General features: G+C 41.4%; 1 protein-coding gene across 1 annotated transcript; it reads right to left on the reverse strand.

Moving 5' to 3' along the window:
• Positions 1 to 2,097: 2,097 nt before the first annotated feature.
• SPINK1 (serine peptidase inhibitor Kazal type 1) lies at positions 2,098 to 8,547 on the reverse strand. Its single transcript, XM_010959621.3, has 4 exons — positions 8,395 to 8,547; positions 6,794 to 6,825; positions 5,183 to 5,289; positions 2,098 to 2,227 (listed from the first exon to the last, which is right to left on the reverse strand). Exons 1-4 carry the CDS (start codon positions 8,447 to 8,449, stop codon positions 2,182 to 2,184), a joined length of 240 nt encoding a protein of 79 aa, XP_010957923.1. The 5' UTR covers positions 8,450 to 8,547; the 3' UTR covers positions 2,098 to 2,181.
• Between the last annotated feature and the right edge of the window lie 2,191 nt (positions 8,548 to 10,738).

Genomic DNA, 10,738 nt, shown 5'->3' on the forward strand with positions numbered 1-10,738 from the left:
TCATTCCCTTACTTCCCTCATTGCAACTGTTTGAATCTTCCCTTTGGAACTCAGGATGGTCCAGGAGGCTGAAGCCTTTTTCCTGCAAACAAGAAACAGGGGACAGGGAAATGATTTGTACTGGGACAGGTCTCACAGAGTCCTGCTCAGTTTCAGATCTTTGAATTGTGACTCGTGAATTTGCTTTCTGGTACCATTGGTTGTCCATCCTTTCTCTCCTCGGGACAGCTATTGCCTTCTTGTTTGTTTTGTGTCCTGAGAATTTGGCTTGGCATCAGTCAGGTTGGGGGCCCCCAAAATACGGCCAGACAGAAAGTGGGTTGCCTAAGTTTATCTTTTAACAGGTCAGCAGAACCATTAAAAGGCAGTCTGGGTTTATGTGTTGCCTCTACATATAACCTCCAAAACTTTTTTCTCCAGAACTGTAAAATGGTCTGATTAGACAAGACAATTTCTAGCATTCAGTGTTTAAATCTGTTTACTGTGGCAAAGTTCCTTAAGCTTAGAGATGCCCTTGAAATGTCCTCTGGCGTCACAAACAAGATGCTGGAAGCCATCTTGCATCCCTAACTTATCTGGTGAGCTGCCAGGTGTGGGTTTGGCTGAATCACTTGGCAGACCACAGCATCCTCTAGTGGTCAGATTTAAACCTCAAGACATATTCTGACTATCACAAGAAATTAACTTAAACCATAGAGTGTCAAGCAACTGTGTTTTGCAAGTGTGGGACAGATTTTATGGGTTACTTCTGGTTCAGTCGGTGATGTATTCTCCACTATTTATCAGGAAGCCTGACACATCTCAGGGTCATTTCCTCCTCTGTCCACTTCTCCGTTCTGGGCTACTTGAGGGCTACTTTTTTGTAAGAACTTAGGAATTCAAGCTGCTTTTCCTTCTCTTTATTAGTGATTATAGATACTTTCTTTCCCTTACGAGGCCCTTCCTTATTTCTACCTTATTTGCTGTCCCTGCCTGTAAACACATAGACCATTCAGTATGAGGATGGTGCTTAATATTCTTATGGAAGAAATTGGAAAGGAAAAGTCCTCCCTAAATGAATGTGGTTTAGACTAAAAAGCATTAGGTTTGGAGGCAGCCCAGAATTAAAAGCCTAACTTTACCACCTTATTTGCTGGTGTTATTAGTTGGGTTACTTAACTTTTCCAAGTTTACTCACAAGATAAGGATAACCTTTCAGAGTTATTGTGGCTCATATGTAAAGCAAAGTGAACTGCACAAAGGCCTCATAGTCAGTTCCTCTGGTCTATAGTCCCTTCCTTTCATGGCAGATCATCTGGGGTTGGTTTGGTGGTAAAAGTTAGTTCAGAAGCAGGTCTTTGTTCCTCTGGTCATCTCAGCACAAACCTGTCAGGCTCAAAGAGGCAGATCTCCAGGTCAAGCCCTAGATGCAATCCTCAGACTACCAGGGAGAGCGGGCAGCTCTATACCATTGCTACTCATCTCGGTAACTACTGGGGAGTGGCCTCTGCTGGGGGAAAATGAAGACTGAATGCAGAGGCTCCTCCACAGCATAGTTGAGAAAATGTAGCTTTTTTCGTTTCCTCAATGATTCAGAGCCTCTTTGAGAAAATTGTGTCTAACCTGAAATCTACGTTCTGAGATACATGGAAAACCTTAAGACTAAACTCTATTCTACCAGACAGGTAACATTTTGAAATCATATGTCTCTGTACCTAGACCAGTGCCAGGCACAACAGATGCTCAATTAAATCCCAAGGAAACCTAAAGGGATTATTTCAGTTGGTGAAAGGTGTTGGGCAGCATGTTCCTGGACTGAGAGTTTCCCAGCTATTTCTTAAAATGCCAGTCCAGTCCTCATGGGATATCATGTATTCATGATCAGTTGTGTGCTGTCACTTAATATCTGCAATCACATTCCCTGCAACAGAGTCCTCAGAATGTCAGGAAGATGGGGAAGGGAAAAACATTGTGAAGGAAACCCTGTCCAAAACTATCGGATTGCTGTGTTTTGGAAAACTTGGTTTATTCTGAGTTTGCCTCCATTCTCTGTCCTCAGTACAATCAAACATGCCTTTGAGGTAAAATCGTAAAAGCATATGGGAGCAACAGTAAGTATTTAGATGCAACAGGAAGTATTTATTCAACAGTCACACCAGCCACACGTCATAGTATTCTGACGGGATTTCAGAACCTTGGTTCTCAGCAAGGCCCAGATTTTTTAATGAGGACAGGATCCTGGCGCTTCCTGTAGAAGAGAATGGAAAAAAAATATCAGCTTAAACTTTGCTGACAAAAATGTGACTATGGGAGAAAGACAAGGATAAAAGATCAGCTTTATGTAAAATAGAGAAGTTTGAGGTTTATTCCCATTTCGATTTCTCTTATTCATTTACTTATTCACTTATTCATTAGCTCATCAAATAACTGATAGAGAACCATTACATACACTAGGAATACAACAGAAGGGGAAAATGCTCTCCTTGCAGAGTTTCCAGATCTAGTGGGGCATTGTAATAACCCTCTGAAATTCATCTTTAATTTATGGTTGCTTCTTTTGCTTCTGGCGTCGTCGTCCTAGCCACCAGATTTCCATCTTAGCCGGTGCCCAGGGTACTTCAGGACCCTCTAATTGATTTATCTTTTGCCTTAGAACTGTGGATATTCACATCTGTGAGATGTTGCAAAAGGATATCTTATCCCTACCCCATATGATACCTGCTATAGTTAACAACTAAACAGAGCTCACAGGTTGACCTATTTTCTGCGTCCGTGCTGTTTATGCTAGCTGGCAGTATCCACATATAGCTATTTAACTTTAAATTAGTTAAACTTAATTAATATTAAAAATCCAGCTTTTTAGTTGTAGTAGCCACATTTAAGTGCTAGTGTCATGGCGAGAGGCCTCTATGTTGGACGGCATTTCCATCACTGCAGAAATTTCTACGGGAAGATGCTCGTCTACAGAAAAGAATTTGTCAGTATAGATCCCCTAAGAAGACACAGAAGAATTAAGAAAAAAGCCCTCGCTGAATATATCTGTCAAGTACATAAGGATCAAGGTGATGCAGGCCCTTGTTTGTCCCGTCTCAGAACCCAACAGCTAGCGGCAGAGCCTGGCTCTAGTTTACTATATTATTTGGAGCTTTTAATAGGCAGTAGAGAGAAAGGCAAGATGATACATTTGACAATATGTTGCATTTGAAAAAGCCACATTTTCTCACTAGGCCTGTTCTCTTATCAGGGAAATATAGGAAGAGAAGTTACATTTTCTGTTATTCAAATGTTGCTCACATATTTACATATGTTTGAAAGAACAGAAGGAGCTGGTAGGGCTGGTAGGTTTTAAAGGATAAGGAAACAGGGCGTCCCAGCTCTGTGCTCATATTTTCCAATGTTTCACTCTATGTATTGGGCCTTTTGATCTTGGCACTTGGAAGTTGCCCAAGTCTCAAGGCTGTTCTGTTGCTTTCTCCTCCCCTTAGATGGAAATGTTTGACTTTAATGTCAACAACATAGGCCATGAGAAAATTAACAAGTGGTTTCAGGTTCCTTTTACAAGTCTTTAATGTGGAAAATTTTTAAAAAGCAAAACACCTAATGTTTGGGGGGCCTTAAAGTTTAGGATATTAGATTTCTCTCCCTGGGGACATCTTTCCACAATTCTTGTTAAGTACTGAGGATTTTCTGAAATGATTTAAAGCAGACAGAAAGAGGGTTCATGGTGTAGGAAATTTAAGCAGTGGAGTAGTGGAAATGTATGTAGTTATTTGAGCCTAAATCAAAGTCTTAATACCAAGTCATTTCCAGGATAACTTAGAGTTCTCTGGGTCACTTGTGGAATCTCTTATTGGTTTTGACCATTCTACACCTTTATTTAACCTGGGATGTTTTTGTGATACTATCAAAATGCAGACCCCTGTTTAAATGACATCCTTTTCATGAATCCTTTCTTAACCCTTTCAGTAGCAAGCAATCTGTGTGTCTCCTTCACTGCTGTGTCATGTTGCTCACATCTCATTTGATTGCATTTGTCATAAGTTCCAAGAAGCTACCTTATTTGTACTATTTTCTTAGTTATAGCCACAAAGAAAGCAGAGGAGATAGCAGAATGCTTGGCACGTAAGTGTTCAGTAGCTGGCTAAGATAGAAAATCTGTAGCGAATCTATGTCTCTGAGTACCTGAGTCTGGTTTCCATCACCTGCCCACCTACTGTTAGGTCAGAAACTCCACTGAGGCTGGCTCTCACATCCATACACTAACGTGTTGTAAAAGTACGTTTCTGGTCCCTAATCCAGATAATTTGGGTTTGCATACTTGAGGGCTTTAGGAAACACAGTCATTGCTGTCACCAAGGAAAATGTTTGAAGTTTAAAGGTATTTTGGGTGTATGGGTTAAAAAAAAAATCCAGACTACCTACTGTCTGCTATGAAAGCTTACTTAGGTTTTTATCATAGAAATGATTTTTTAAAAATCGTGAGAACCATTCAAACGCTTTCCGTCCTCTGTTCCATTGTCCTTTCCTTAGCATCTTTGATACCATACCATACCATTAATTCCTTTCTCACTTTTGTTCAGTTTTTCCTTCCTACTGGAATGCGTCTCTCTCCTTTATGGCCTAGAGAAAGCCTCCAGACTTCTCCAAATCCCAGCAGGCAGAATTAGTTCTTTCAAAAGTTGCTTATACCACCATCGGCCACACGGTGGCAGCCTTGAGTGTACGCAAGCTGGGAGACACCACTTGTTAGATTTTCTCCTGGATCTCAGAAATGCTTAGTCTGGTAGTGGAAAAAGAGCAAGGATTCTGTCCCTAATCTGCCACTCATTGCTGGGTGATCTTGAGCAAGTTATTTAAACTGTGTTTCAATTTCTTCCTGTGTATAATAAGCCTGGAATTATTTACCTCATAGAGTCATTGTGAAAATTAAGTGCTTCACACAATGATTGACATAGTAAATACTATTTTCTATCCAAGTACACACACACACTCTCACACCTCTATATATGATCATAACAGATATGTAATAAGGAGAAAAAGAGATCAAGAATTGTTTTGAAGAAAACTAGATATTTTGTTTCTCTCATGGTAAGATTAATGTTATTGGTATATTCACTGGGGCTTAGAGGAATAATATATGTAAATATTGGAATACATCTAGCTTAAAATATATATTTTAAAAGAAATTAAAGTGTATACTCACGTATTTTCAATACATAACATGCATTCATTAGAATAAGTAACTCCATCAGTCCCACAGACAGGGTTATAAATCTTGGAACATCCACTCACTTCATTGCTACATTTAGCCTAAAAATGGAATGAAACAGAATCATTTTCTATCATTCTTCCTTCTTTGACTTTATAGCAAAATCTCTAAAACCTTCCTGGAGTCGATCGATTTAAAGATGGAAGCATGATGATAATTGGGAGAGTGATACTGAGTGTTCCAAGAGGAAGAATCCGAGATTTGGAGTCAGAAACCCTGGTTTAAAGTAATGCCTCTGCTATTTACAAGTTGTGTGACATTGATAAATCTGTTGGCGTGTCTGAACCACAGTCACTTCATCTGCAGAATGGCAATGATGCTGTCTTTTCCCCCACCCATCTGGCCCACAGTGTTGTGAGGTGTGAATGAGGCGAGTGGGTTAATGTTCAAGTTGACAATTACTGCAGGGGCTGGCTCCCGTCCGTCTGGTCAGCCACGCTGGCGGGCATGTTCCTCCCAGCACACCGTAGTCCCACCTCCCTGGTCTTCTCCAGATCACTTAAAGACGCAAGGTGCTTCCTTCCACCCTTGCAGTCTTTGCACAGCCTGTTTCCTCTACCATCGGTAAGAATTAGTAATTATCGACAGCCTGTTAGAGGCCAGACACTGTCCTAAGTGCTTTTTTGTGTTATATTTAAACTGTACAACTGTTCTGGGAGCGTTGTACTGTACTCTTCTTCTGGTGAAGACAGTGAGACACAGAAAGACTGAATCCTCCAGGGCCACACACCTGATGATTCCTGGATCCGGGACTCAAGCCCAGGCAGTCTAGGTCCTGAGCTTTAGCTCCTAACCGCCTCATGCTACTGCTTCTCCCCGCTGGTGATATATTGGTAACACCCACTTATCCTTCATGGCTGAAAATAAAGCTCACCGACTTAGGGCACCTTCCCTGATCTAACTAAGCTAGGTTTCTAATGGTACCAGAACTTCTTTAGAACACGTCACAAATATAATAATTTATTTTACTCGTACTTTTGGTTTGTCATCTGCCTTCCCACTAGATATAAATGTTATGAGAGAGGGACACTTCTTCCTTTGGTCTCCAACGTTACTGAAATTTACATTATAAATGGTAATTTCAAGAAAAATGGAAAAGTTAGATACAGAATATACTTCTAGAGAAAGAACCGAGTTTATTACTATTTTTGCTCATTATAAATTAGTGCTCCATCTTGTTGATGGGGAGAAATTTATGCCAATGTAGTCAAACTGGCTGTAAGGAGGAAGGGCAACGTGGAGTGATATTAAGAAGGCTTCCACTGAACATCCTTGCCCTACCAGAGTGCCCTCGTATATATAAAAACCCCTTTACAACAAGCATTATTTGACTGCATAGAAACTGTTTAGGTATTGGTGAATTTGTCCTTCAGCGTAAACGCCTGTGGGGGAACTACAGTTATTACCCACATTTATAGGTTAAGCCTTACCAGCATTTATACTCCTCGTATTAAGTTCAGGCTAAAGTAAAAAGTGACAGACTGTGCTTTGGTTGGAACAAACAGTCCTAGCCCCAGAGATAAGAAATTACAAAATTGTATTTACCTCTCTTCCCAGGAAGTTAGCATTAGTGTTACCTAGAAAACGTAAATCAGACAGGTGAGGTTGGGTCATTCAGAATTTTCTGCTTCCATTTAAATCTGTGAATTCTCTGCTGGCCACTACCCACCCCTTCTTATTTTGCCTTTTTTTCAAGGACATCTCATTGGTGTCTACTCCCTGCATGCTGAAACCTCAAAAAATTATGCAAAAATTTGATTGTGACCAAAGTATCTCAATTTCCATTTGCTTGAAAATAGAAATGATGTACTTACTGCTTGAAATGTATCAGGCGCCGAGCAAATGTCTTCTGAATGCCCACTAGTAATGACCAGTTACCAGACTGTTAATCTCACAGTTAGTAATGTGGAAAGTTAAAAGTATCTTGATCTCAGTTTATAGATGAAACTATGGAGAGTTTGTATAACTAGCTGTGAAACAGTTACCACTAGCATTAACCAGGTGTTCTGATGCAAAACTAACTTTTAGCAATTACACATGTCTTCTTTCGTAAGAAATGTTACAAAATGGAGCTCTTTCCCTCCATTGCATTACACTATTAGTACAATTCACATTTCTTGAATTTATACTAGATGCTTAAAGTTGCCACACTTCATTCCCCAGAAAATAGCAGGTCTTGCTGACATCATGTAGAGAATGGTGATTGTGGGTGAGCTCATTTCAGGGAAGGGGAACTAATCTGATAGTATCCAAAGGAAGAAATGCTGGTGAGATTTGGTTTTGATATTAACAATCTCTGAGGTGATCCGGGTAAGGAGGTAGTTCTTCCTAGCTAAATGTCTTGAAAAATAATGAGACACCTATGGGCTTGGAGAAGAAGGTCCCCACAGAATTTCAGAATCTAGTTGAGTCTGAAAATGGATGAGCAGGTGGTCACTACAGGTGTCCATCTGTATTAATAAATACACATGAGATGGGGAAAAGGGACTATTGCTCCCATAAATATTTAGCGAATACAACAAACAATATTGCTTGTCTTCTTAAAGTGCCGATTTGCCTGTCAGCAGGTGTGTTTGCTGGATCTGATAAGAAGTTAAAAGTGTTCATCATTTCCAGTGGCAAAAAGGAAGCTGATCTCTATCCTGTGGGTTCATTTTGTCAACGTTGTCAAGCCATTTGGGGGATATACACACACCATCTATTCAAGAATATTTTTCTGGAAATAATCTGTAGGTCAAAATTTTGAATCAAACTCTGCCTTTAGTAAACCATTGTTATCTATTTATGTGGCTCCATGAGAACTTAAAATTTGTAAACTGGCCTTAACCATTTACAGAGTTAAAAAGGTACTTGAGATTGAAATAATCCCTTCTTTTTTCTGCCGTATCTCTGACAAAGGGTCAGGCTTATTGCCTGGGGAAAACCATTTCACCTCTGGGCACTTCTCACTAGTAACATTGTTTTCCTTGTGTGATGTTACAATCCCTCTTTCTATGTAAAATTTTCATCCACTGGTCTTATTTCATCTTATTAGGATCAAAAGAGCTGACCAAGATTAGACTCTAAATCTAGAAGGTAATGTGCTCAGTAAAGTAACAGGTCAAAAAGGTCTCACACAAATTAGAAAAATATGCCAAGACACCTACCAGATGAACTCAACAGGGCCAAGGCACTGAGAAGAAAGATGCTTGCTATCTTCATGGCTGAAGTTCTATGTCCAGAGCTCAGTCGAAAACTGCACTAAACTTGCCACTTGTCTCCAGAACCCTGAGACTGGAGGGGTCATATAGGCTGGATAGGATGCCAGGCTCCACCTGCTGCCCTGCGGCCCAGATCCCCTTGGTTATTGATTGACTCTGTAGCCTAGCCTGCCCCCAGGTTTGGGGCATGTCACCTGTGTCAGAAAGGTAAGAGGAATAGCCGGGCCAGAGATGTGCCAGGTAAGGACTGTCAGGAAGAGATCACTCTTGGTTAGTTAGTTGGTTCTCCGGCTAACTTCCTCTGTGACCACTGAAAGGCCCCCTTTGTTTCCCTCGAGGCCTGGTTTTCTCATCTGTAAGGTGAACTCAGAGTTCCTTGTACTCTGTAGTTCTGGATGTATGAACAGGTGTGGAAATCCAAAAAGCCTTCTCCACTCTTAAGCCCCCCTTTTTTATTCTCTGTCTCATTTCTCTCTTTTTCTATCACCCATTCACAAAGCCCGAAGTGGCTAACAGAGGGACAGGTTAGAGACAGGGAGGACTCAGTTCCCTAACGAGTATGTGTGCTCGGGGGCTGGCGTGGGCTCACTAGAGACAACTAATAGTTCCAGGTTCTTTTACAAGAAGTTCACTTCAGCTGTGCCTCAGTTTGTTTATCTAAGAACAGAAATAATACTAGGGCCTCCCTCAGAGTGTTAATCTTTCATTCAAAATACACATTGGGTTCGCCATGTGTTGCTTGGGGAGGCAATTCTTCACTCTCTCTCGTGTTTCTGCCCGTCTTGTGGGTAAAGACACTGACTGCCTGTGTTTCAATCAATCTTCTCAAGAGCCTTTGTACAATAAACAGCCTTAGAAAGCCTGAAGTAAAGGGGAGGTTTGTTTACCGTTGGCTATAGTAAGATAATCTCTCACCAGGGCAAAGTTCAGGCGGGCCTAGTGCCCTTTTAAAAAGATAGGGAATTTTTAAAAGCTTGGCCTCCTTCCCTTATGACACACTGGCCTTCCTGCACAGGTACCCTGAGCCTTCCTCAGTGCCCCTGTGGAGACCGGTTCTCGAGAACCAGAGCGAATGCTGACACTCTGGCATGCTATTGAATGGTTGCATCTCATTCCTCTGACTCAGGAGGCTGTGTCTTCTGCTGGCATCCCTTTAACTGTGGCAGGCTGACCTGTCAGCTTCCAAAGAGGGTAAAATCCTAGACCCTCCCAGGTCTTACCGTGTGCCAAGAACTGTCCTCACCTCTTGGGATGTAATAGTGAATAAAAATGACAGCTCCTGCCCTTGTGGAGTTTCCATTGCATTTTGGTTGGGGGAGACAGGCCATGAAAAAGTAATCAAATAATTATAAAAGATATCAGATGATACATATTTATGCACACATTTATTTATTTCCAAAATACATGTATCTTTTTCCTAGCTCTCTCCTCTGATCTTCAGACCAGATATTAAGCACCTTCTTGACAGTCTGGACATCCTCCAGGCACTTCAGACTGACTCTGTTCCATGTAACTGTTTTAATCAATCACCACAAATATTTTTCTCTTCAGTCTCCCCGTTGCTTCTCTTCCTTCCAACTGGTTGGTCAAGCCGAAACCTGAGTCTTCTCCCTGATACCCCCTCAGCCGTTACCATGCACCATCTTTCCTTCTTAAGTAATTTCCTTCTTAATTTTCCTTCCCAAGTTCTCTTCTTGAATCTGGGTCCAAAGTGACCTCAGTTCCGGATACTTCTTGTCACCGTACACTGTCATGTCTAAGATGATGCCATCATTTCCACCTTGGTTTTCTAAAATTTCCTTTAAGTACTCTCCCAACAACATCTGCTAGTATTTCTTTCTCAAACTACTCTCCGTAGGACGGTCCAGTGATCTTTCTAGAGTGTAAATGTGGTCACAGCACTCTCCAGTTTCCCAAGGCCCACAGCCCTCAGGAGGGGTCTGGGCTCCTCATGATTTGGCTCCTTTCTACCTCTCTAGCTTTACCCCCCACCAGTTTCCTCCTTGCTTCACCTGTGGGGCTGCAGTTGGTCATTGCTCTGTTCCTTCTTCATGGAGGGAAAAAAAGCATCCAGGTTTTAATCCCGAAGACTCAGGCTACATCGGATTTTCTCTGGGAGCTGCTTTTCGGAACCGTCCCTCATCCTCTTCTGCATCTAGATGAGGCCTTGCCTTTGTGTTATTTCATGATACCCTGCATTGCATTTAAATTTCATCCCATAGCTGTTTGTATGATTATTATGGAATGCATCTTTACCTTTAGGGAGCAAACATGGGTGTGTTGTTTGTAG

Source organism: Camelus bactrianus, chromosome 3, assembly GCF_048773025.1.
Source record: "Camelus bactrianus isolate YW-2024 breed Bactrian camel chromosome 3, ASM4877302v1, whole genome shotgun sequence".
In the NCBI taxonomy this organism is placed as follows: Eukaryota; Metazoa; Chordata; class Mammalia; order Artiodactyla; family Camelidae; genus Camelus; species Camelus bactrianus.

What these genes read in the sequence shown, in the direction of transcription:
- SPINK1 (XM_010959621.3), bottom strand. Translation starts at nt 8,449, where the DNA reads ATGAAGATAGCAAGCATCTTTCTTCTCAGTGCCTTGGCCCTGTTGAGT. An exon ending in GGCCCTGTTGAGTTCATCTG is followed by an intron (nt 6,826 to 8,394) that starts GTAGGTGTCTTG and finishes TACGTTTTCTAG; the next exon opens with GTAACACTAATGCTAACTTC. An exon ending in ATGTTATGTATTGAAAATAC is followed by an intron (nt 2,228 to 5,182) that starts GTGAGTATACAC and finishes TCTCTTCTACAG; the next exon opens with GAAGCGCCAGGATCCTGTCC.